Source organism: Lathyrus oleraceus, chromosome 4 (genome assembly GCF_024323335.1).
Source record: "Lathyrus oleraceus cultivar Zhongwan6 chromosome 4, CAAS_Psat_ZW6_1.0, whole genome shotgun sequence".
In the NCBI taxonomy this organism is placed as follows: Eukaryota; Viridiplantae; Streptophyta; class Magnoliopsida; order Fabales; family Fabaceae; genus Lathyrus; species Lathyrus oleraceus.
In genome coordinates this window covers 437,720,019-437,747,917 of record NC_066582.1, presented here as the reverse complement: position 1 = coordinate 437,747,917, position 27,899 = coordinate 437,720,019, and the positions used below count along the sequence as shown (strand labels likewise).

Here is a 27,899-nt window from a genome sequence, read left to right as displayed (position 1 = left end):
CAAATCGACATCAAGGATTTTCGTTTTGATCTTGGTCAGGAGGCTGCCAAGTGATGGTGCTTCAGAAGTTGCCCCAGAAGTGGTCGAACTGCTCTGAGAAGAATCCTGGAAATTGAAACGGGTGCTAAGCATGGCTTTCAGGTACTCCAAAGGTCTTTGTACTTTGAGATTTTCAAGCTCCTCACGAGAGAAGCTGGTCGAACCAGTTGATTTGCTACTCCCTTGGACCCGGTCAGGAGCAGGTGGAGTGTTTCGCGTCGAAGTATGCTCGACCTCTGTTCGTTTCGACTGGTTGTCCCCGTCTCTGGCAGCTCCATCTTCAGGGTCATCTTCGACCACAACCTCCATTTCAATATCATCACCCTGAGGTGCAACGTGCAATCCTGGATGAGGAGGAGATTCATCTTCAGAGGCGTCACCCACTGTAGTGTCGAATTCTTCTACGGTTTGCATATCATGGTCACTTGGGGGGACATCTTCCTCTGGGGCTGTTTCCTCCAGAATTTTCTCAGGCGTTTTTTCGACGACCACTTGTTCCTAAAAATAAATTCTAAGATTTAGAAGGAAAGACGTAGGAAAGGTAAAACATATGCTGTCGAAATAAAAATTACCTCAGGAATTTCAGTATTAAAACTGGACTTCCCACTCCCCATATCTTTCGACTGAGGCTTGGCAGGAGAAGCACTGGCAGGATCCTTCCTGATTGGGTTAGCAATGGACCTTTGGGAAGAGACCTTCGTGAGTTTCTTTTTCTTCTGAGGGGGAGGGATTAACTCTGGAGATTCATCACCAGACTCTTCACTAGGGACTTTATCCTCTTTTCTCTCCTCTTCACTCTTCTTCTTTTGGATTGTTGAGGGTTTTCGACTTACCTAGTCATACCGGCCAAAGCCAGTTAGTTTTGAATAATGGAAGGAAAATAATAAGAAGAGAAAAAGTTTTGTACCTTTGTCGAAGGCTTCTTAGCAGTACTGGGCGACGCTTCGACAGCAGCTTTCTTAGCAGGGATCTTCACGGCTAAGGAAAGAAAGAAAATTCAGAAACAAATATAAGAGATACATGATAAGACAGTTAGAATAACAGAAAGAAAAATCATATTTTTCTGTGAACACCTTCAAGAATGGTATCTTCCACGCGAACGTGTTCTATTCCAATATGAAGGTGTCCCGGATATTCGCCCAGATGATACTTAGTCGGAACCACACGCTCAGCAGGTTTTTGATACTTTTGACGAAGAATTTTCATAAAATCCCCACAAAGGAACCAGTCTGGAAGTGGAAAACCAAACGCCACCCCAAAGTCAGCAGTTGGCAAAGGAGGAAACTTTGGTGGATGACAATTGAAAGCAAGGTCATAGCGCGCCTCTGGTGAAAGATTGGAAGGCAATGACAGTTTTTTAAACTTCTCTGTCAATTTGCGTTTTAATTCAGCCGCTGCTTCGCATATGGTTCGACTAAGATCATCAGGTCTATACGCAGTTTCAAAATATTTTTGAAATTTCTGTATTTCCTTAATATGTCGTTGAATACCTTTTTTGGTCCAATCCTGCACAAAAGCGAAAGCATTTGTCAAATGTGTAGCAAAAGCAGCTACGTCGAAAAATTTGTTGGAATAATAATCCTTCCACCATTCATCAAACTCAGGAGTGCATAAGAATGATGGTCGAAAAATAACTGGTCGAATGTCGAGAGAAGCATCAGCTAGTTTCTTCGACAGCTCTTTGCCTTCGTCTTCAGTATGAAGGGAGTTATAAAAGATGATGGACCCTTTTTTGGGGAATATAGGTTGAGGTTTGATTTGGATTAGACCAAACTGTCTAGAAACAAGGTTGGGTTGATAAACTATCAAAGCAATTTGGTTTTTAGTGGTGTTACGATAAGAAAAAAGGAGCCTAGGGGTCAAGAACGATTCCCAAACATTCAGAAATGTGTTTTCGTCCTTTTGCATCTCCAAGGGCAGTTGTTGGGTAAACCACTTAGGTCCAATCTTTCTATCAGCAAAAGGTGCCATGGTCGAAGTAAATTGATGACTTTTAGCAAACATCATAACATAGCCTTTAAAAGCTTGTCGAAGGCTGATTCCTTCATCAGTTGGCGTTAATAGCACTAATCTTGGCCATTCGACAGTCCTATTGTTTACTTCTTCTTCATCTATTTCTGGTGCTACAGGAAGACTAGCTTCAAATGTGGCATTGAGCCATAGTTGCAAGAGCCAAAAGGGTCCCGATAAGTTGATTTTCCCTTGGGTTTTGGTGTTCTTTAAGAAATGCACACTCTCACTCAGAGATTCATAGAGATTCGCCAGAATCATTTCGCTCAAACATAGTTTCGTGCCTGCATGAAGCTGATTGGCTATGGTGATAAATCTCTTGGCAACTTGAAGAGAGCGAGAGCAGAACACAAATTTGGATAGCCACAGTGTTAGAAAAGCTATATGTTCGACATCTAAGACTTCAGCAGTACTCTTATCGTGATAATAGGACATGAATAAGGAGTAGGGTGCAAGGCTAGTCTCGAAAGCAATGGTATCTTCACTTAAGACAGTAGGATCGAAATCTATACCATTGGGGTGAAGACCAACAATGGCTGCTGCGTCGAAAAGGGTAGGCGTAACCATCCCACAAGGAAGGTGGAAGGTGTTGTAAGTACTATCCCAAAAGTAGAGAGAAGCCAAAAGCATATTTGGACAGATATTGGGTCCTACTCTAGACAACTGGATAAGGTCGAAAACACCTACTTCTTTCCAGAAAGACCCTTTAACTTTTTCGATTTTATCTAACCAAGATATGTAGTCAGAAGGATCTTTCGACCATGGGCAGGTTCTAAATATCCTGGGAAAATTCAAATAGGTTAAGTCCAACTCTCCAATATCCGTCGAACCCGATGAATCTTTTTGTTCTACAACTTTCTCTTTGGGCTGAGGTTTTCTTCCAGCACCTATGGGTTTTGTGTGAAAGTAAGATGGAAAAAACTCTCTTAAACGCTCTGGTTTAATCTCTGGGTTTGGAAGGGGACCTAACATAGCGTGATAATTTCCAGAAATAAGAACAGGGATTAGTACCTGAGATTTATAGATGCAGTCTTTTTCCTTTTCGTTTGGAGGTTCCGGAACATACTGTTGATTTCCAATGGTCATTGGCCCTTTCAAATCATGCACAGGAGGAAAAGATGAGTCTTGTTTCTTCTTGGAGTGTTTACTGCTTGAGGGTTTTTGAGGCGCCATTGCTGAAAAAACTGAAGAAGATTTCTCAGAAAATGTGAAAAGCTTGAGGAATGGGTATGAAGAAAGGAAATCTGAAACGTAAAAGGGTTTAAAGAAAAGGTTTATGGGTATTTATAGGAAGAAGATGTTGAAACGTTTTAGATGGTGATGGTGTTAGTGGGACACGTGGCCATTTCTGATGGAAATGATAAAGAGGTGGAAGTTGAAAAGAAACCATGACGTGAGGAAATGATGGAAGTAGGCTGTGAACGTGGGCTAGACGTGACATTGTGGAGAAAGTGTAATGATGAATCTGCCTTGGAAATTGGGATTATCAGATTTGCATTTAATGAAGTTTAAATGACATGGCATCAAAGCACTGATTGAAAACAAATGACTGTTTCTCTAGAACAACAGTCGAAACGTCTTTGCTGGGGGGCAATTTGTATACGTGCGTTTTCGACGCCATGAGATTTGGTGTAAGAAATGATGTTTTCGACAAATGATGACATGGGTTGGAACGATTTGATTAATAAGTATGGTTCGATACTTCGACAAGAGGGAGGTTTCGTCATTTCGACAAAGAACATTGCAGTATGTTGATAATTCGACAAAAATCCTGAAGGAAGACGTCATTTCGACTTAAAAGTAAATTTGAATTTAAAAGGGTGTGACGTTTGGCAGAAGACGCGTGGAAGCATCTGGCGAAAGGAGGAAAGCCATGTGTCGTAGTTTTAGGATTTAGTCGTTAATGACAGTTATGTTATTTATGTATATATAGGGTAGTTATTATCTAAAAAGTGTGTGAAAAATTACTTATACAAAATTCCTGAAAACACTCAAAGTACCCGTGTGAGAGAAAAGAGTCATATTTGGAAAATGTATGTGTAAACAAACACCAATTCTTTCAAAGTTTATTTTATAAAGTTCAAAGTTCTTTACAAATTCCTTTTATGTTTTCCAGTCATTTATCTTTCTGCACTTTCTATTTTTTGACACTTTACATTTCATCAGTTAATTTCTGCCATTTACTTTATCTTGTTAAATTTACATCTACTTAACATTTTAATCAACATATTTCGACGTAAAACACTTAGAGAACAGAAATGAAAGATATGAAAGTGATTTTAGACATCTTCAAGACCATCTAAATCTGCACATGTCCTAGGATTTGTGTGGTTGATCCTGCAAGTGACCCAATTCTACAAGTTTTGGTAAACCAGAGGTTGTTCGCCAAATTTCACAGCGAACAATAAGGGAACACATATATTTCTGAAACAAAAGAGGTGCCATAGAAGAAGTCAAATTCTCCCTCTGGACGAGATAACTAAAAGCCACAAAAAAGAACAGACACTAGAATGCTTCCAGATCCACTTACCCCTGTTCAGAGTAAGAATTAGGTTTTAATTTAAAAATAAGGGAACACATATATCTCTAAACAAAGCATGAAACTCCTAAAGAACAGACAACTCTCTAAGGAAGAAAAATCTCATCCATCTAAAGTTCCAGGTCAGGATCCCGTTGGTAACCTTCCCTATTTCACCTACCAACCCTACTTGTTTGAGAGAATTGGATAACAAACTAGGATAATTAGACTTTAAGGGGTTGTTCCCAAACCAAGGATCCACCCAAAAGGAAGTTTGAAGATCTAACCCTACTTTCCTAGCAATACCATTAGAAAACTAGTTTGAGCTACAATCCTCTTATGTCCCAAGGTGGCGTATTTCTTTACACTAGGACGAAGAAGAACGAAAGCTCATAGAACTACCTTCACTATAAGAGGAGATAGAAATATCACCATATCAAGCTATCAAAATATCCCTCAAAATCCCTGAATCCCCTACAAGCAAGCTCCATCTCCATTTTGCCATAACATAAAAACTAACTAGTTAAAGATCCCTCACTCTTAACCCCTCTACTTTAAGGATTACAAACATCATCTCAATTCACCTAGGGAATCTTGGATACATTCTTCACCCCCCACTGTAACACCCCGAAGTCAATTAAATTATTTAATTGAATTTAGTTGCATGTTATTTTATTATTTGAGTGATTTTAATATGCTTTTTATTATTATTTGGTGAATATATGTGGTATGTGGCATTAGTGGGTATGTTGATGAGAGTTAGGAAGAGTGGTAGAAATTAATTAGAATTTTTAATTAATTTAAAAATGAGTAAGAATATAGAATAATAAATAAAATAATATTAATAGTGATATTTGGGTGGAAATTAGAGGTTTTAGAAAAATAAGGAAAAATAGAGATGGGAAGGGTAAAAGTGAATAACCAAAACAGTGGAATTAGGTTTTAATTTAAAAATAAAAGTGTGAAGGTTGAAGGAGTTTACTGATACGTAGAAGTTGCATTGAGAAAAAGAGACACGAGGCAAAGTGAGAAAAAGGAAGAACAAGGGCTTGGGAAAGAAGATCATCGTAGCTAGAACTTAAGTAATTGCTAAAAATTCAGGTAGGGGAAGGGGGCTACTTGAATATAGGTGTATTTCATTAAGGGTAGAGATGAATCCTCACCCTTCTCTTGGTTTTCTTCACCATTATTGTGCTTTATGAGTATGATGATGATTTTGTGAAATTTATAAAATTTGCCATATTTAATGTATAAATTTGTGCTCTGTTAGATGATGAATATTACGCATGATATGTTGGTATGAAACTTGAAATTGGTTGTTGCCATTGATGTGTTTTGGTGTTATGAACATAACCTTGAATTTATGATTAATTTGTGAAATTGAATGATAATCGATGAGTATGAGATGATTTTATCCCTGTATAATACGTATCTATTGTTTTTGTGCGAATTGGGGTGCTAGAGGTCGAAATAAGAGCTTTGAATGAGCTCTCATGGAGAAAAACATAGAAATTGCCTTCTGTAGCAGCGTGACAAACGTCACAAGCGTGATAGGATGCCTATCATGTTTCTAGGTCAGTTGAAAATGTCAGCTGGGTGACGGGGAGACCGTCATTGTTGGGTGAGAATATGGAAACAACAATGTATAGAAGGGGAGTGAATAGAATCAAAATCCTTTTAGACAATTTAAAAAAAAATCCAGGTCCCATAACACGAAATCAAAGATTTTAGAAAGCGCATAAGTAAAACACAAAGACAACAACTTGGAAGCATCTCAATGAATCAAGTTACATGAAATGATACATAAAAGAACTATAGGATAGATCATTCCTAACACAAGTCATTTACATGACATCCAAAACCTCTTGCAAACAAAGTGATTTAAAAATACATTACTTGGATGATCTTAACAATGCATAATTGACTTCATGATGATTCCTTAGAATTGATACACCGCAGAGCTTATATGTTAAATCAATATAAGCAAGGTCTAACCTATATGGTATATAATCTATGCAATTGCAAACATGTAGTAGCAAATATGGAATGAATGAATGCTTGTAAAGTAAAAAGGATAGAGAAAAAGAAAGATACATATAGATATATGGTGCTTCAGCATTCGTCTTACTTTTCCTACATGCATTCTTCAATAGATGATTCCATCAAAACATAATCATGATCTTCCAATATGATGATAAAATGATTACAACATTTTGATTACAAGGAACTATCACACAATAATTCCTTCTGACATTAAGGAGAGTCCTTAAACAAGGGAATAGACTAAGGATGAAGATGATGAACAATGCTAGATAATCTCAACAACAACTGACATTACGAGCGATTTACAAGTAATTTAGTTTTTATGAAAGATGAACACACACAAGGTTCAAAAAATTTTCTAGATAAGTGAGTCTTGGTTCTTGATAGTTATAAAGAGCTAGATCAAATCCTCAACAAGATCTGAACAACTCATTCTCAAAATCAAGCAAAACAACAACCCAATTACACAAATCAAGATGCAACAAAAACAAATAAAAAGTTGACATGAATTCAATATCAAAGATTGGTGTTTAATGAAGAAGAGAGAGGAATGGTGTAAAGATGAACACACTAAGAAGAGAGGACAAAAATCACTATTTTTATCTATATGAATCATCATAAATTTCCCACACTTGTTACTGCAATCAAAAGAAACAAGCATTTAAATGAATGATGGAAAATTGAGTTCTTATGGTTTGATTCGAATCAAGAAGGAAAATTGATTTGAATCAATCTGGACAAACTAAAAAGGATATTCTTTTTAAGGCAAGTGATTCAAATCATTATTTATACTTGATCTGAATCAAATTTGATTCCGATTCGAATCATGATTAAGTTTTGATCTGAATCAAATTATCCAGAATATAATTTCAATTTCAATAGGTGAATGATTTGAATCAGATATTACACATGATCCAAATTAATTACCAAAAACATCAAAATTAAAATGTTCTAACTTGTGATTCAAGCTACTCATGTGGAAATGACAAAGCAGTAACTTTCATAGGCTCAAAAAAAAAATAGCTAACGAGGATTAACTGAGTATAATATGAAATGTAAAGGGTTCTTAGTGGTACTATCTCCGGTATCATATATAAGCAACTTTACAAAAAAGTTCACCCTTTAAGAAAAATATCTAAATGCATTTAATTCTTACACTCTTTCTAATTTTACCCCTACTTTTTGCTTTGAAGATAGTTAAAAACATATAAATATGAAAAAAGCAAGGGTATATTTGGAATGATGACATTATATAATAAATATAGGTGACTTTTGCTTATATTTAAGATCATTGAATTTTTTTTTTGCTTATATTTGAGACCAGAGGGAGTATAGTTACATAACTAAACGATTACAAAAGTTGGAAAGAAAGTTTACAGTCACACAGATGAATTAAAATAGTATACAAATTACAAATACGCAACAAAAAAATAATCGAATTGTAAAACACCAAAACTCAATATGTACTTAAAGCACGTAAATGATACCAAATGATACTATGTGCTTTCAGTCTCCCCCTTTTTGATGTTTGGAAAAATTGTGAGATTATTGTTGATGAAATAGTTTTACGTGAAATTTGGAATTTGATGAAACATTAGTCATACTGATGACTATCACATAAGACTTTTAAGTCGTAAAAGCTGTAAATCCCCCTTATACTAAACACTTAATGCGCGTAAATATCGACAATATCTCAGCTACCTCTCCCCTTTGTCAAATATCAAAAAGGAGAGAACCAGATAAAAACAAATAAAAGCGCACAAAGAATCCAGGCTAACATAAAAGCCAAAACTAAATGCCACACTTAGTGTATCATGAACACAACCATACACATCGCATATAAGAATTAACACAAATACGCAACATGAAAAAGGTAACAAGATAAAATAGCAATTGAGCGAATATAAGAAATACCAAAACAACGTGAACTAATTTTATGATTCACATGGTACACAAAAACTGTTCTAATAAACCAAAGATCAAAAGGTCACATAAACATAGTTCAAAGAAAAATAGACATAATATATAAAACTAAATAAGCTAAATGTCATGACATGAGATGATATGAAATATCACACACAATCACTAGAGACGAAATTAGAGGATGGTGGAGGAGGTGCAGTAGCAACAACAGGGTCTTTCGAAATAGGAATACTTGCTACAACAGTGTCGTGATGAAAAATGTAGTTATTACCACCTAGATAATCAATTGAGTTATTCGCCGCTTCAATCTGACTAGCCAGGCGTCCTTTCGATGTAGGAATCTCTTCGTTCATCTTCACTCGGTTCTCCTCTCCAACATTGGCAAGTGCATTAATGTAGGCCATGATACGATCCTCTCTCATATGGTTATATACAAGTAGCTTCTAGAGTATATCATCCAAAAGTGCCTTCACATCTACAGGTGTAGAAGCAGTAACATTTCCACCAATAGTGGATGAACCGGTAGTCTCAGGAGCTTCCTTATCAATAATCTTATCATCATAGATTCTTCTACGAGAAATCTCTGAGTTGTAATAATCACCATTTGAATCCCTATAGTACCTCATCTTTGACACAACACCATAAGCCATAATTTTTGGACATTTGGTGAGATGTTCCTTCTTGCACTCAATGCCATTAAGTTGCAAGATCATCATAACAAATAAAGAGAAAAAGATAGGATTCTTAGTATTGTCCATGCATGAGATCATCCTATCTAGGATGAACCTAACCCAGTCATTTTGGTAAGTCTTGATGTTGAAGATGAGACACCACATCAAGAACAAGTCACTATCATCAGCCATGCTAAAGTTACCTTTCTTCCAAGCCAAAATCTTCAAAACAACCATGTACATTAACCTCATGCCGAATTTGATTTAACTTATACTCAAGTTTGACATTCCCATATGTTCACATATAGATTTAGAAATATCCAAAACAAAAGCAACTTTTTCATAATCTTTTTCTTTTGAAATTAGACACGTTTATTCCTTCACTTCTCATACCAAAATAATTGATGAAGTTATAGTAGCCAAACTTCACAATTCTATCCTTAAATCTACTCTGCAAACATGAAGAGGTGAGTTCTAAATTATAGTAAAAAGCCTTAACATAATCAGGGTTTACTTCCTATTCAAGCCAATGAATGTCAATAGATTGTTGTTGGAAAATGATTTCAGAAAGTTGGTTTTTAACTCATTCTCAACAAAATTATTCATATAATACTCAGGGTCTACCGATTTGTAAAGAAATTTATCTATGTACTTTTGCAAATTATCCTCAGGTAAGAGATGAGCAACATTAACACATAGCTTAGCTGGAGAAAATAAACCTGTATCAAATGACTGTTTGGCTTTCTTACTCAAGACACTATATGTAGAAGCCTTGCTTGCTAGAACTATTGTTCTTGACCTTTTTGGAATTGGTGGAGGTGAATCAGATTCAACAACTTATTGCTTACCCTTCTGCTTGTCAGTTCTCGCATGGTTTTCATGATCATGGATCATGATGATGATGAATGATAATGACTAATGAGTGATGTATTGAGATGATTAATGATGAGTGATGACGATTTTTTTTAATGTTGGCTCACGCTAGGGTTTGATGACCAAACAAAGAAGATGATGAAATGAAGTTTGAAATAAAAATAGAAAGAGGTGGAAAAAAAGGGAAACACGTGACTTTTCAAATTTGATTCGTATCAAGTCTGCAATTTGATCCTAATCAAGTTCATCAGATTTGAAACCCACCAAAAGTAATTTAAATCACGGGCTAAGTGTAAATATTTTGATTCAAATCAAAATCAAACGTCTCAAGACCTAGGAAATTAATTCGGATCACGGGTTTAGTTCAAAACCAATTATTTGAATCAGAAGAGCAAAAATTTGATTTTTTAAAAGGAAAGTGAGACTTTTACACAACACCAAAACACGTGAAAAAATCTTTATGTAGATGAGGGAAAATAAATTGCTATGTTATGAATGAAAAAATTGAGCCTTTTTATATTGCAGATGCCAAAAGGATTTTTAACGCAAATGTGTTTTAATGTAAATGCACAATCTGCTTTTAATGTAGGTAATAATGAGGATGCATGAATGTATGAGTGATGCAGATGAATGTAATGAACAAACGTCATAAATGATAAACCAATGCGTTGAATGATTTATAAATTAATGGATGAATGCACAAACATAGCACATACACAAACATATACAAATCACATAACACACATAGGTAAAACAATAAATACTCTAGTGCATACACAAAAGAATTAAAGGATGGTTGGAACGATCATACCAATTTTGATAATCTAAGCTTAACTTGCTAACTACAATACCAAATGAAAACCAGCAACAAGATTGATCATAAGCTCTAAACACGAAAAGTCAAATATGCATTGGATAAAAATCCACTTGAACGTCTGAAGAACATTATTAGACTCTCTTTCACAAGGCTTCAGATGAACTTGAAACGAAAATACTATGATCATTACCTATTACCACAACTTGTCAATCTCGAATCATTAATTCAACTCTTGGACAATTGATAAGCGCTTCAAATAAATTCCTTGAATCTTTTGTAGTTAGTTGAAACTTCGAAGAATCATTTCCAATAGTCACAAAACTGCCTTCATCTTCTTTTAAACAACGACCTTGGAGATTAGGTCTCAAAAAGATGCTTTTGTTTCTAATTCCTCTTCTCATAATACTTTCCAGTATATTGTAATGAATGTATGACAGAAAAATTAGGATCAATCTTAAACAACCTTTAAGATACAATGTTACAAACAAGATGCACACATCTTAAAAAACTTGTTAGTTCAATCTTGGATGAATCAACACTTAGAGAATATCTTAAGTATAATTAATGCTTTGAAGAAAATTCTAGTAAGGTTTTACTTTGAATAGATCTATGTAATTCATTGTAAAATAATAATTAATCATAATTAATTTAATGTAATTTCATGGGGATTCATTGAATTGCATAAGCTTCTATAACATTTAAGAAAACTCGTATGGGATCATAGGAACCATATCCTCAACTTTCGGAGTCGCTAGACTTTAATCAAAAGCTGAGCTCTTATACCAATTGTTGGGTGAGAATATGGAAACAATAATGTATAGAGGGGGGTGAGTAGACCCAAAATCCTTTTAGATTTTTTTAAAAAAAAAATTGCAGGTCTATAACACAAAATTGAAGATTTTAAAAAGCGCGGAAGCAAAACAAAAAGACGAGAGCTTGGAAGCATCTCAGTGAATCAAGTTACTTGAAATGATACATAAAATAACTACAGGATAGATCATTCCAGGCACAAGTCATTTACATGACATCTAAAGTCGCTTGCAAACGAAGCGATTTATAAACAAATTACTTGTATGATCTTAACAATGCATAATCGACTTCATGACAATTCCTTAGAATTGATACACCACATACCTAAGGTTATACATTAAATCACTATAAGTAATGTCTTACCTATATGGTATACAATCTATGCAATTGCAAACATGCAGTAGAAAATATGAAATGAATGAATTCTTTTAAAGTAAAAAGGATAGAGAAAAAGAAAGATACACAAAAATATATAGTGCTTCGGAGTTCGTCCTCGTTTTTCCTACATGCACTCTTCAATGGATGATGCCATCAGAAAATAATCACGATCTTCCATTATGATGATAAAATGATTACATGGTTTGGATTACAAGAAAATATCATACTATAATTCCATCTGATGAAATAGACACTAAACTACCAACACAATACAAGATCCCATAAGATCTTGATTCAATAACCTCGCCATCCATAACTTACTCCAAGTATTTGTATGTGGCAATCCACCTGATCTCATCGATTTCTTGTCTGAGCGATTGCCATTAACTGAGCATATATTGGATAACTCCCAACTTTGTCAACTAGCAATCTTTCGCCAACGCCACCAAAGAAGGACAAATTCTAACTACACCTTACGGTCTGTTGATACTTGATTCTGCCAAATTCTTCCTTAGATGAGGGTCTTTAAACAAGGAAAGAGACTAAGGATGAAGATGATTAACGGTGCTAGATAAACTCAACATCAGCTGACATTACGAGCCATTAGTCAAGTAATTTAGTTTTGATGAAAGATGAATACACACACACACACAAGGTTCAAACAAGTTTCTAGATAAGTGGGTCTTGGTTCTTGATAGTAATTAAGATCTTGATCAAATCCTCAACAATATTTGAACAAATAATTCTCAAAATCCCACAAAACAACAACCCAATTACACAAATCAAGATGCAACAAAAATGGATTAAAAAGCGTTACTCACCGAATTTAACAAAAATTCACTTTCTAGCCAATACAATCGATTAATTTAAAAGTGAAAATCGGTTGAAGTAATGTTTTTTGTTGAGATATTCAATCGATTGTATGCATAAATTTTTTGAAAATGTTTTAAAGGAAATGTTGGAAAAAACAATTTCTTATCATAATCACACTTAATGCACACACTAATAAAAATATTTGCTCATACCATAAATCATATATTATGATTATCATAAAAATTTAAGTGAAAATTAAAACATGTTATCACACAATTTCAAGGTATCAACATGAACATCATAAAAATTCAACAAAAGTTTAAACACTTAGAAGAATGGGGTAGAAGCAGATGTGTGGGAAATTTAAATTAATGAAACATAAAATAATTGAAGACATACATGCACCTTTGATTTTCAAGATAATCCATAAAGTCTTTGAGAATGAGTATATTTCTCGTACATCCAAGATCACTAGATCACGCCAAATTTTGTAAAATGATTCTTTTGCTAATGGTTCGGTGAATATATTTGTAAGTTGATTATGTGTATCCACAAAAGTGACTTAAATATCTCCTTTAAGAACATGATCATGCAGAAAGTGATGTCTGATGTCTATGTGTTTTGTTCGGGAATACATGACTGAATTCTTTGTAATGTTGATTGCACTTGTGTTGTCACATCTTAATGGAATGCATCCAAGATCAAGTCCGTAATCACAAAGTTGTTGCTTAAGCCATAGAATTTGAGCATAACAACTACTTGCTGTTATGTATTATGCTTCTACGGTTCTAAGATCAACGCATGCTTGTTTCTTACAAGACCAAGAAACTAATGCATATCCTAGGATGTGGAAAGTTCCATTTGTGTTTTTTCTATCAGTTTTACAACCTGCGTAATCCAAGTCAAAATAACCAACTAAATCACATATACTACCTTTTGGATAGCATAGCCTAACATTTGTTGTTCCTTTCAGATACTTCATGATCCTCTTTATGGCAGTGAAATGAGATTCCTTTGTATTTCTTGAATGTGTGAACAAAGACAAACATTAAACATAATGTTAGGACGACTTATCATCAAATAAAGTAATGAACCAATCATACCTCAATATTTATTGATGTCAATAGAAACACCGGATTCATATTGATCTACATATGTTCCAAAACCCATTGGAGTAGCCATCTCTTTACAATTATACATACCAAACCTTTTCAATAATTCTTTGCAATACTATAAAGATGCCATTCTTTAATTGCTTAATTTGTAGTCTAAGAAAGTAATTCAACTTACCCATCATATACATCTCGAACTCTTATTTCATCATTAATGAAAATTCTTCACATAGATCTTTATTTGTTGATCCGAATATGATGTCGTCAACATAGACTTGAACCAATAAAGTATGATTTTTAATTTTCTTAATAAACAAAGTATTATCAACTTTACATTTTTCAAATCCTCTTTCGCATAGAAAGTTGCTAAGTCTATTATACCATGATTTTGGTGCTTGCTTCAAGCCATAAAGAGTCGGTCTCAACTTGAATACATGTGAAGGATTCTTGAAGTCTTTAAACCTGTGAGGTTGTTTGACATAGACTTTCTCGTTGATGTAACCATCAAGAAGGCACTCTTGACGTCCATTTGGAATAACTGAAAATTTAATGAATAATCATAAGCAAGTAATAAACTAATAGCTTATGACCTTGCAACCGGAGTGAATGTTTCTTCAAAGTAGATTCCTTCTTCTTGATTATAACCTAAATCCATCAATCTTGCTTTGTGTCAAACAATTATACCATTCTCGTCAAGTTTGTTCTTAAACACCCATTTGGTACCTATGATGTGTTTACCACTTGTCCTGGGAACAAGATCCTAAACTTGATTCCTTTCAAGTTTATTTAATTATTCTTGTGTGTCAATAATCCATTGGTTGTTTCCTAAGGCTTCATCAATCTTTGAAGGTTCTATTTGAGAAGAAAATGTCATATTCAAGCAAGCATCCTTGAGATTTAGCCTTGTTGAAACTCCTTTACTTATGTCACCGATAACTTTGTCAATTGGGTGATCACAATGGGTTCTCAATTCTTGAGGAAGATCACTTTGATTTATCTCTTATTGGGTATATTCCTCTTTGTGTTCCGATTGAGCATCATTGTTATCTTTGGCAATGTCTTTCATAGAAACTTCTAAAATATAATCATCATCATAAACCACTATATATCCTCCTTAGATGGGTTAAATTCATCAAAGGAAACATGAATTGATTCTTCAATAGTTAAATTTATTTTATTATAAATTCTATAATATTTATTAGAGAGAGTGTAGCCAAGAAAGATACCTTCGTCAAATTTCTCATCGAACTTATCGATATTGTCTTTGTCATTGTTGAGGACAAAGCACTTACATCCAAAGATATGAAAGTAATAAATGTTTGGCTTTATTCCTTTGAAGAGTTCATATGGATTCTTTTTCAAGATTAGTCTTATGATAACCCGATTACTTACATAACATGTCGTGTTAACCGCATCCGCCCAAAAATACTTTGGTAGATTTAAGTCACTCAACATAGTTCTTGCAAGTTCAACTAGAGATCGATTCGTTCTTTCCACCACTCTATTTTGTTGTGGAGTCCTTGGTGCTAAAAAATTGTGAAATACGCCATGTTCTTCACAAAACTCTTCAAATTATGCATTTTGGAACTCTCTGCCATGGTCACTTCTAATTGATGCAATCTTTAGTGATTTTTCATTTCGAACTTGCTCTTCATACTTCTTAAATGCCTTGAATGCGTCACTTTTTTATAATAAAAAGAGTTTCCAAGTAAATATATAAAAATCATTAATAATAACTAAGGCATATACATTACCTCTGAAGCTTCTTGTTCTTGATGGATCAAACAAGTCCATATGCAACAATTGAAGTGGCCTTGTAGTTGATACTATATTCTTTGGTTTGAAAGTTGATTTGGTTTGCTTCCCTTTTTGACATGCATCATATAATTTATCTTTGGTAAACCAATGACAAGATCATGTTTGACTAGTTTATTTAAATGTTCCATATGAATATGGGCTACTCTTTTATGCCAAAGCCATAAGTCGTTGTTGCTTACCATGAGATATTTTAATTTCAAAGATAAATCATCTAAACAAATCAGAAAATATTATTAATTCTTTTAACTTTGAGTTTTACCTCATGAGTGGCTTCATCTTCAATTAAACATTTATCCTTGGTGAACTTGATTTTGAAGCCTTTGTCACAAAGTTGGCTTATGCTTAAAATATTGTGTTTTAGTCCTTCAACATAAAGTACATCTTCAATGGATGTGAAAAATGGTGCTCCAACTTTTCCTATGCCAAGAATCTTTCCTTTATTGTGTCCCCATATGTGACATTGTTGGCTCCTAATTTCGACGCCGATTGAAAAAGTTAGAAAATGGGATTTCCTATGAAGATGCTTTCGACTGAATCTGATATTGGAGGCTCTAGTCGAAAGTCCCTGGATGAGGAGGATCAGTATGCAGTAGGGACTTAGAAATATTATTTAGTGTTTGAAGAAGGTTTCGACTAGAAATTTGAAATTCAAATTAAGGAGGGAACTTTGTTCATATCTGAAATTGATAAAGGTACACATTGTTAGACAATAGTACCGATCTAGAAGGGGGATTGAATAGACCAGTTTTTGAAATTTAGTGCTTTTTAAAAGTGTTTTCAAAGGTTGCAGAAGCACCCTAGATTTTAATCGTCTAAATGATCCATTAATGGGAAGATCGGATATGCGTGAAACCGAATGGAATAACTACGATAGAGAAAATCAACCACTATCTAATTCAATCGATTATCTACCACAATCCTTGATATCGTTACCTCTAATAATGTAACACAATAACAGAGCAAGTAAAATATTAATAGATTTGTGTGAGATTATTTTTATCAAACAGTTGGTGTGAACTTCACACCAAGTATCATTTTCACTCAAATTGAAAGTGCAAAATTTTACTCAGTTGCAATCAAGGTGATTAAACCAATTTATCGAACAGTTACTATGCACAACAATTCAGCGATATTGATTTTACTATTAATTTCACACAAAGCTTAATTTCTGTAGAATTTAAAGAGATAAGAGATAGAGAGAACAAGACTGGATTTATTGAGGCAGTTCCCCTATCGTCCTCGCTTAGGGTACGTCTTCCCTCAATTCTAAATCTAGAATTGAGATGTTTTTATTAACTAGTTGTAAAGTTTGTACAAGAGAACCAATGATCACCACCAACAAACCCCTAGTGTTGTTGCAGCTCCTATTCGGTTCTCTCCCATTGATTCGAGTAGAACCAAGTACTTCAAGAGCTTCGAACAAACCTCCGGTTACAGATACCTTATTGCAAGAACGTCACGTTCTCCAAAACTTCATCTCGGTTGATTTCAAACGCAAGTCGCTTGAACCCCAAGCTTTCTTCACAATCCTCTGATTATCGTTACTTGTTTGACCGAACCCTCTGTTCTTCAAACTTTTCACTTCGCTGAATCTGTGAAGCAAAGGTTAGTGAAAAAACCCCCAATTCTTGGAGGACAAATCCCCAATGGTTTTATTCAAGAAAAACCCACACAAAGCCCCAACCCAAACTAAGATCCCACGATCTTATTTGAACGTTATCACCACAGTAATGCACAATGCTCAACAAAGATTATTATGTGTGATTATTGAGAAAAGCAATGAAGAATGAAGATTATGAGCACTTTGGTGTATATCTTTCACTTTTCTTGTTGTTTGTTGAAGAAGAGACTCTAGAATATTTATATGATGCATGAACCAACTAACAGACATAACAGAATTATTTTGCAAAATTACACAGCAGAAAATTAAGTCTAAGCAGCGGCCACTCGACCTATTCATACAGGTCACTCGACCTGTATGGACCCGAGGAAAAATTATTCAAGTAAAATAGGCAATGAGTTGACTCAAACAGGGGATGAGTCGACTCAAACAGAGTTTTTCCAGTGTTGAGTCGACCTATTGACTCGACCTGTTTAGACCTGTGACTACATGGTTCAAATGAAAATAGGCATTTAGTCGACACAACATATGGATGAGTCAAATCATTCAGTTTTCCTAGGATTGAGTCGACCTGTGGCTCGACCTGTTCAGACCTGAGGGTTACACTCTGAGTCATTGAGTCGACCTGTGACTCGACCTGTTCAGACCTGAGAGTTACGCTCTGAGTCATGAGTCAACTCACGGGTCTTAAACTCCCAAAAATGAGTTTTGAGATGTATCTTGACCAATTTAAACCGATCTCTTATGAACCTAGGATATTTACTATAATCAAGTGCATGATTCACATCTATGATATGCTCCTATATGCCTGGACACGTTGAACCTATATTTTGAACATGTTAGAGGATGAATGTATTCTATGATATGATGATATTGTCCAAAGTACATGTTATGGGCGATTAGAAAGGTTTGACATCATTAAAATAAGGACTAAGCATATTTGCCCTCACATACTCCCCTTTTTTGGTGATGGCAAACCGTAGCACAATCACGTACTTTGATAGACATCCTCCCTCTAATTTTATGCATGCCTTCAAACATTCTACTATTATCCTTCTGCTAAATCATCTATTGTGTTTGTTTCCATTGCTTCTCCCCCTTTGACAACATCAAAAAATAAACAATGAAACTGTCAACATGAAATAGAGATATTCAAAAGCACTTAGTCAAAGACTTTCCAACATATAGACATCAACAACCATGTACATAACATGAAGTCAATGGAAGAAGCATAGACATAAATATTACATGGAGTAAAGAGAAATAAGTAAATAACATTGCCACATTTGTTTAGCATAAACTTTAGGACAAATGACTCAATACAGTAAATATGATACCTAAGCAAGTTCAAGTATAATTCAAATATAGTAGTTGATCAAACTTAGATCAAGCCAACAAATGACATCAAGAGTTACAAAGATCAAGTATATCCATACATAGTTGATTAATATAGGTCAAATGGATAGGAAAAATATTACCTCCAACAGTGATAGACGACGAGTGCCCTCACATAGCCACACTTATAAATCAAGGAATAAACATGCATAATATATGTATTTAAATGTGATATGAGATATCGAGAACACCAAGTTCCCTACGGATGTAGAATAAAGGCTCTCTCGCAAGTGGTTTTGTGAAGATATCGGCAAGTTGATTTTTGCTATCAACATGCTCAAAGACAACATTGTAACACCCCGATTTAATTTTCGTATTTATTTATTAGGTGTTTATTTTAATTAATCATTATTTGGTGTGATAATTAATTAAATATGTGTTCTGGTAATTATTTGAATATATGTGTTATTTGAATAATTGAATTTTATGAGTAGAAATAGAAATTGTCTAGTAATGGGCCTAATTAATTAGAATGGATGGATACGTGGGTTAAGCCCATTATGATTTAAAAAGATAGTAAGGGTTTTAGAGATTAGAATTACTTTTGTAAAACAAGAGAAGAAGAGAGAAGAGAAGAGAAGAGAAGAGAAAGAGGAGAAGAGGAAACTAGAAGAAGAAGGACCTAGAGATTTCATCTATACTAAGGTAAGGGTGGGATTTCAAGTGATTATGGGTAAATATAATGTATGTGGGTTAGATATCATGAACTTAGGATTTGAGGATTTTGATTTTTAAGAAACCCTAACATGTGTTTATGTTTTAATCCATGAAATTGATGTTTATGTTATACTATGATGTTTCTATATTGAATTCCATGAATGAGTATGTGTATAGAACATGATTTGGTGTATAATTGCATGTTTGAGTTTCACTTGAAAATGGTTGGTTTGAGATTTTGGTGAAAATTAGTGGAGTTTAGAATCTTGTTTCTATGATCCTAATAGTTGCTATATGATATATATATATATATATATATATATATATATATATATATATATATATATATATATATATATATATATATATATATATATATATATATATATATATGTGTAAAACTATTTATTTCATGAAAAATGATGGATTAATGTGGTTTTATGATGAAAATTCGTGCTGGACAGCAACATTTTTACAACAGCAAATTTTCTGGTTTTTGACAGCATTTTCACAACAACAAATTTTCTGGTTTTTGACAGCATTTTTGCAGCAGATTTTTTTTTGGTTTTGACAGCATTTTGAAAAACTTGTAAATTCAATAACTTTTGAACCGTAACTCCGTTTGAGGTGTCGTTTGGACCGTTACGAAGCTAAGAATATTATCTATAACTTGATATTTATTTTGATAGTAGTAGATTAATATTTTATCAAAAGAATCCTAATGTGGATGTATGTTGTATGTGTGGTGAATGTGAATGACATGTTTTCTATTGTTTGGCATGTATTGGATGGTTTTAGATGGATTTTGTGAAGAAACATAATACTTGAAATTATGTATGTGATAATGTGGATTGCTGAATTTCATGAATAATATGAATTGACTTGTTTGCTTTATGTTAATGTGTTGTGATGAGATGATGAATGCTATTTGATGTATTGTTTGGGATTGAAGTCATGTTAGGTGTATCTTGTGCAAATGTTGGATGTTGTATGCTTATATATGATTAAGAGGTTGCGATCGTCTTAATTGCATGAGTCTTGTTATTGTTGCACACTTACACTAATATGAATCTATGAAAGAGGCAATGTTGGGTAATCTCACGTAGATTATTTACTTGTCCCAAACCTAGCGCCGAATGGGGTTTGAAATCCTAAGGCCGGATCGAGATTTAGAGGTGGTTATCTAGTCTATTTGAGAGACGCTCAGCAAACCGGAAATGATAATGGATGGGATCCACACGCATATCGCATTGAGTCATACATTGAGTTCCACGTGTCAGTGTGAATTATTATTTGTGTGATTATGTGATATGATTGTGTGGATATGATTTTGGTAGATATGCATATACGTGGATTTTAGGTGATCCATTTGATATGAATTGTTGATGTGTTGTTGATGTGATATGTGTGCATATTTGTGATATATGTGATGAAATGGTGACTTGTATACATTATGGAATCATGTGAAAGTTGTATACATATTTGATGATGATTTGTAAATGATGATGGACGATAATATGTACATGAAATCGATATATTGTGAAATATGACTTTTGTACATCGTTTAGTATTTATAAATGAATACTTGTGGATTGTTAAGCCATGTCGTATGATGGTAAACATGTGATTCTTTAATAAGATGATATGATGCATGTTTGTATGAAGCATGACGAATTCTAATAATATATGTATGTTTGTTATATATTTCATATTATTATGTTTTTCTATAATGATTTGAATTCTCACCCTTCTGTTGGAATGATGTTCTATCGCGATATCGCTCAGGTACCAGAGATAGTGGTGCTTCGCACAAGGATTAGATTTGAGGGCTAGTTCTTGTTGTGTTTTGACTAGGTAGTTTATAGTGCTCTGGTCATGTAACAGTTGGGTTTATGGGATTATTTGTATTTATTTTGATGTTGAGAGATATTGTTGTGCTCTTTTTTATCTTGTTATTTGGATATGTTGGTGTTGATGTTGAGTGGCATTATAGCCCAAAACGATATTTTGTGGTAGATGATTTATGGGAATCATCACTATTTACCATTTATGAAGAGAGATGTTATTCCGCTGTGTGAGTTTGCATGTTGGTTATTTGGTTTTGATTTATAATTCGTGTTACTTGTATGTGACCATGGCATGTGTTGTTTCTGGAAGAAGTAAATGTGATGCCCTTGTGTATGCATGCTTTAATTTACTCTGATTATACAATTGTATGTTGTATTTGAGTACTAGTAGTTTGGGGGGTGTTACATTAATGGTATCAGAGTACGGTCGGTCATTCGGCCAGGTTATGAATTTGTTTGATTCAGTTGTATCTGATTTGTGTGTATGACGCAATCGATACAGTTTGTTTAATAATCCTTGTTATTGTGGTTGTTTGGTTAGTGTAGCAGGAAGATGGTTGCTGGAAGGAATGATGATGCGCTTGCAGCGGCATTGACCATGTTGGCTGGTGTCATTCCACAAATGAATGCTGGTGATCGGGAGCGTGATGCTGATGAGTTTCGTGCTTTGGGGAAGTTCCAGAGGAACAATCCGTCAACTTTTGAAGGAGCTCATGAGCCTTATAAAGCTTAAGAGTGGTTGAAGGCGATTGAGAAAATCTTTTAATTTATGAACTATTCAGATGCGCAGAAGGTGCAGTTTGGAACTCATATGCTTGAGAAAGAAGCTGAGGATTGGTGGCGCAACACTATTCAGAGATTTGATGAGGATGGCATTGAAGTGACTTGGGCACTTTTCCGTGATGCTTTTCTGGAGAAGTTTTTTCCAGAAGATGTTCGTGGAAAGAAGGAAATTAAATTCCTTGAGTTAAAGCAAGGTAATGGTACCGTAGCTGAGTATGCTGCAAAGTTTGAGGAGTTGATCAAATTTTGTCCCCATTACAATACTGCTAATGCTGAGAGATCCAAGTGTCTTAAGTTTGTGAATGGCTTAAGACCTGATATCAAGAAGGCAATGGGTTACCAACAGATTACGAGATTTTTTGAGTTGGTTAACACGAGTAGGATTTATGATAAGGATATCCGTGAGAGTACTGCTCATTACAACTCCTTGCACGATAAGAAAGGAAAAGGGAAATTCCGAGGTAAGCCGTATGATGGTAAGAAAAAAGTTGGTGATGGCAAGAAGCCAAGTGGGGGAGGATCTCACACTCCTGTCAAGTGCTTCAGATGTGGTGTTGAGAGACATCGTGCTCCCGAGTGTCCTAAGGGCGATGTGACTTGTTTCAAATGTGGCAAGCAAGGTCACAAATCTTTTGATTGCAGAGTTGGTTCGAATGTGACTTGCTACAACTATGGTGAGCAAGGGAACATTAGTACCAAGTGCAACAAGCCGAAGAAGGAGCAAGCCAAAGGGAAAGTGTTTGCATTATAAGGTGCTGATACTTCTGTTGAGGAGAGATTGATTCGAGGTACGTGATTTATTAATAATATGCCTTTGATTGCTATTATTGATACCGGTGCGATGCATTCTTTTATTTCTTTGGATTATGCTAAGAGATTGAATCTTGAATTATCTATTATTCATGGAAGCATGGTTATTGATATTCCGGCTATGGGTTCAATGACTACTTCATCTGTTTGTTTGAAATGCCCGTTGAATATTTGTGATAAAGATTTTGAAGTTGATTTAGTGTGTCTTCCATTGAGTTAACTTGATGTTATTTTGGGAATGGACTTGTTGAGGGCCAACCATGTCTATATCAATTGTTTTGCGAAAGCTGTTCTTTTTCTTGAGCCAGAGAAGGAAGGTGATTTATTCTTGTCTACTCAACAAGTGAGTGAGTATGTGTGAGATGGTGCTGAAGTGTTTATGTTGGTGGCAAGTTTGAAGCTTAGTGAAAATGGAACAATGGGTGAATTTCCAGTTGTTCGTGATTTTCCTGAAGTGTTTCCTAATGAGGTTAGCGATTTGCCGCCTGAACATGAAGTTGAGTTCACGATTGATTTGATTCCTGGTACTAGTCCAATATCGATGGCTCCGTATCGGATGTCACCATATGAGTTGAAAGAGTTGAAGAGTCAACTATAGGATTTGCTTGATAAAAGGTTTATTCGTCCGAGTGTGTCACCGTGGGGTGCACTTGTCTTGTTAGTTAAGAAGAAAGAAGGTACTATGAGGTTGTGTGTGGATTACAGACAACTGAATAAGGTTACTATCAAGAATAAGTATCCGCTTCTGAGGATTGATGATTTGATGGATCAGTTGGTTGGTGCTTGTGTTTTTAGCAAGATTGATTTGAGGTCTGGGTATCATCAGATCCGTGTGAAAGCGGAAGATATTCAGAAGACTGCTTTTAGAACAAGGTATGGACACAATGAGTATTTGGTGATACCTTTCGGTGTGACAAATGCACCTGGTGTATTTATGGATTACATGAATCGGATTTTTCATAAATATCTCGATAAGTTTGTTGTTGTGTTTATCGATGATATTTTGATCTATTTGAAGAGTGAAGAAGATCATGCTGAGCATTTGAGGATTGTTTTATCTGTATTGAAAGAGAAGCTGTTGTTTGCTAAACTTTCGAAGTGCGACTTTTGGTTGAAGGAAGTGAGTTTCCTTGGACATGTGATCTTTAGTGGTGGTATTTCGGTTGGTCCTTCTAAGATTGAGGTTATATCTCAATTGGAAGCGCCGAAATCTGTGTCTGAGATTCGTAGTTTTCTTTGTTTGGCAAGTTATTATCGAAGTTTATTGAAGCCTTTTCTAAGTTATCTTTGCCGTTAACGCAGTTGACTAGGAAAGGTCAAGCTTTCATTTGGACTGCACAGTGTGAAGCTAGTTTTCAAGAGCTGAAGAGGAGATTGACTACTGCTCCTGTTTTGATTTTACCGAATCCATCAGAACCATTTGTTGTGTATTGTGATGCTTCTTTGATAGGTTTATGAAGTGTGTTAATGCAGAATTAACAAGTTATAACTTATGCTTCAAGGCAACTCAAAGTGCATGAGAGGAATTATCCGACTCATGATTTTGAATTAGCTGTTGTTGTGTTTGTTTTGAAGATTTGGAGACATTATTTGTTTGGGTCAAGATTCGATGCGTTTAGTGACCACAAGAGTTTGAAGTATTTGTTCGATCAGAAATAGTTGAATATGAGGAAAAGGAGATGGTTGGATTTCTTGAAGGATTATGATTTTGGTTTGAATTACCATCCTGGCAAAGCGAATGTTGTAGCCGACACTTTGAGTATGAAATCTTTGCATATGTCGATGTTGATGGTGCGAGAATTGGATTTGCTTGAACAATTTCGAGATATGAGTTTGGTTTGTGAAGAGACTTCTTTTGGAGTGAAGCTTGGTATGTTGAAGCTTACTAGTGGAATTTTGGATGAGATTCGAGAAGGTCAGAAATCTGATTTGGTTTTGGTATATCGATTGACATTGATCAATCAAGGTAAAGGTGGTGATTTTCGGATTGATGAGAATGGTATCATGAGGTGTCATGATAGAGTTTGTGTACCCGATGTTTTAGATTTGAGAAAGAGGATTCTTGATGAAGGACATCGTAGTGGTTTAAGTATTCATCCTGGTGCTACTAAGATGTATCAAAATTTGAGGAAATTGTTTTGGTGGCCTGGTATGAAGAAAGAGATTGCGGAATTTGTGTATTCGTGTTTGATTTGTCCGACATCGAAGATTGAGCATCAGAAGTCGTCTGGTTTGTTACAACCGTTATCTATTCTTGAATAGAAATGGGATAGTATTTCTATGGATTTTGTTTATGGTTTACCTAGGACTCCGATTAATTGTGAAGCTATTTGGGTTATTGTGAACAGGTTGACGAAATCTGCTTACTTTATTCCGATTATAATGGATTATCCGATGGAGAGGCTTACAAAGCTGTATATTGAGAAAATTGTTAGTTTGCATGGTATTCCGTCTAACATTGTGTCAGATAGGGATGCGAGGTTTACTTCGAGATTTTTGGAAGCTATGCAACGTGCTTTGGGTACAAAGTTATGTTTGAGTTCTGCTTATCATCCGCAGACAGATGGTCAGACTGAGAGGACAATTCAATCGCTTGAGGATCTTTTGAGAGCTTGTGTTTTGGAACATGGAGGTGCTTGGGATAGTTATTTTCCTTTGATTGAGTTTACCTACAACAATAGTTTTCATTCGAGTATTGGTATAACTCTGTTTGAAGCTTTGTATGGTAGAAGGTGTAGGACTCCTTTGTGTTGGTAAGAATTTGGAGAGAGTGTTGTGGTTGGACCTGAGATAGTTCAACAGACTACTGATAAGATTAAAATGATTAGAGAGAAGATGAAGGTTTCTCAGAGTCGTCAGAAGAGTTACCATGACAAGAGAAGAAAAACACTTGAGTTTGAGGTAGATGATCATGTCTTTTTAAGAGTTACTCCGATAATGGGTGTTGGTAGAGCATTGAAGTCACGTAAGTTGACGCCACGTTTTATTGCCCCGTATCAGATTTCCGAGAAAGTAGGTGATGTGGCTTATCAGATTGCGTTGGCGCCATCACTTGCTAATCTCTATGATATGTTTCACGTGTCTCAATTGAGGAGATACATTGAGGATCCTTCGCATGTTGTCCAATTAGATGATGTTGAGGTTAGAGATAATTTGATCGTGGAGACATTACCTATGTGGATAAAAGATAGAAAGGTGAAACAACTCCGTGGTAAAGAGATCGCTTTGGTGAAAATCGTTTAGGGAGGATCGGCTGGTGGAAATGTGACATGGGAGGTTGAGAGTCAGATGCGAGATTCATATCCTGAGTTGTTTGCTTGAGGTAATTTTCGAGGACGAAAATATTTCAAGTGGGGGAGAGTTGTAACACCCTGATTTAACTTTCGTATTTATTTATATGGTGTCTATTTTAATTAATCATTATTTGGTGTGATAATTAATTAAATATGTGTTCTGGTGATTATTTGAATTATTTGAATATATGTGTTATTTGAATAATTGAATTTAATGAGTAGAAATAGCAATTGTCTAGTAATGAGCCTAATTAATTAGAATGGGTGGATAAGTGGGTTAAGCCCATTATGTGTTAAAAAGATAGTAAGGATTTTAGAGATTAGAATTAGTTTTGTAAAACAAGAGAAGAAGAGACAACAGAAAAGAAGAGAAGGGAAAGAGGAGAAGAGGAAACTAGAAGAAGAATGACCTAGAGGTTTCATCTATACTAAGGTAAGAGTGGGATTTCAAGTGGTTATGGGTAAACATAATGTATGTAATGTATGTGGGTTAGATATCATGAACTTAGGATTTGGGGATTTTGATTTTTGAGAAACCCTAACATGTGTTTATGTTTTAATCCATGAAATTGATGTTTATGTTATGCTATGATGTTTCTATATTGAATTCCATGAATGAGTATGTGTATAGAACATGATTTGGTGTATAATTGCATGTTTGAGTTTCACTTGAAAATGGTTGATTTGGGATTTTGGTGAAAATTAATGGAGTTTAGAATCTTGTTTCTATGATCATGATAGTTGCTATGTAATATATATAGGTTGTATAACTATTTATTTCATGACAAATGATGGATTAATGTGGTTTTATGATGAAAATTCATGCTGGACAGCAGCATTTTTGCAACAATAAATTTTCTGATTTTTGACAATATTTTCGCAACAGCAAATTTTCTGGTTTTGACAGCATTTTGAAAAACTTGTAAATTCAATAACTTTTGAACTGTAACTCCGTTTGAGGTTTCGTTTGGACCGTTACGAAGCTAAGAATATTATCTATAATGTGATATTCATTTCGATAACAGTAGATTGATATTTTATTAAAAGAATCATAATATGGATGTATGTTGTATGTGTGGTGAATGTGAATGACATGTTTTCTATTGTTTGTCATGTATTGGATGGTTTTAGATAGATTTTGTGAAGAAAAATAATACTTGAAGTTATGTATGTGATGATGTGAATTGGTGAATTTGATGAATAACATGAATTTGATTGTTTGCTTTATGTTAATGTGTTGTGATGAGATGATGAGTGCTATTTGATGTATTGTTTGGGATTGAAGTCATGTTAGGTGTATGTTGTGAAAATGTTGGATGTGGTATGCTTATGTATGATTAAGAGGTTGTGATCGTCTTAATTGCATGAGTCTTGTTATTGTTGCACACTTACACTAACTTGAGTCTATGAAAGAGGCAATGTTGGGTAACCTCACGTAGATTATTTGCTTATCCTAAACCTAACGCCGAATGTGGTTTGAAAGCTTAAGGAAGGATCGAGCTTTAGAGGTGGTTATATAGTCTATTTGAGAGACGCTCGACAAGCCGAAAATGATAACGGATGGGATCCACATGCATATCGCATTGAGTCACACATTGAGTTGCACGTGTCGGTGTGAATTGTTGTTTGTGTGATTATGTGATATGATTGTGTGGATATGATTTTGGT

The 27,899-nt window shown here is 34.9% G+C and overlaps 1 protein-coding gene across 1 annotated transcript; it reads left to right on the top strand.

Moving 5' to 3' along the window:
* The first annotated feature begins 22,114 nt into the window (after positions 1–22,114).
* On the top strand, positions 22,115–22,879 carry LOC127137869 (uncharacterized). The gene has a single exon (XM_051064288.1). The coding sequence runs from the start codon at positions 22,115–22,117 to the stop codon at positions 22,877–22,879; it is 765 nt and encodes a 254-aa protein (XP_050920245.1).
* Positions 22,880–27,899: the final 5,020 nt, after the last annotated feature.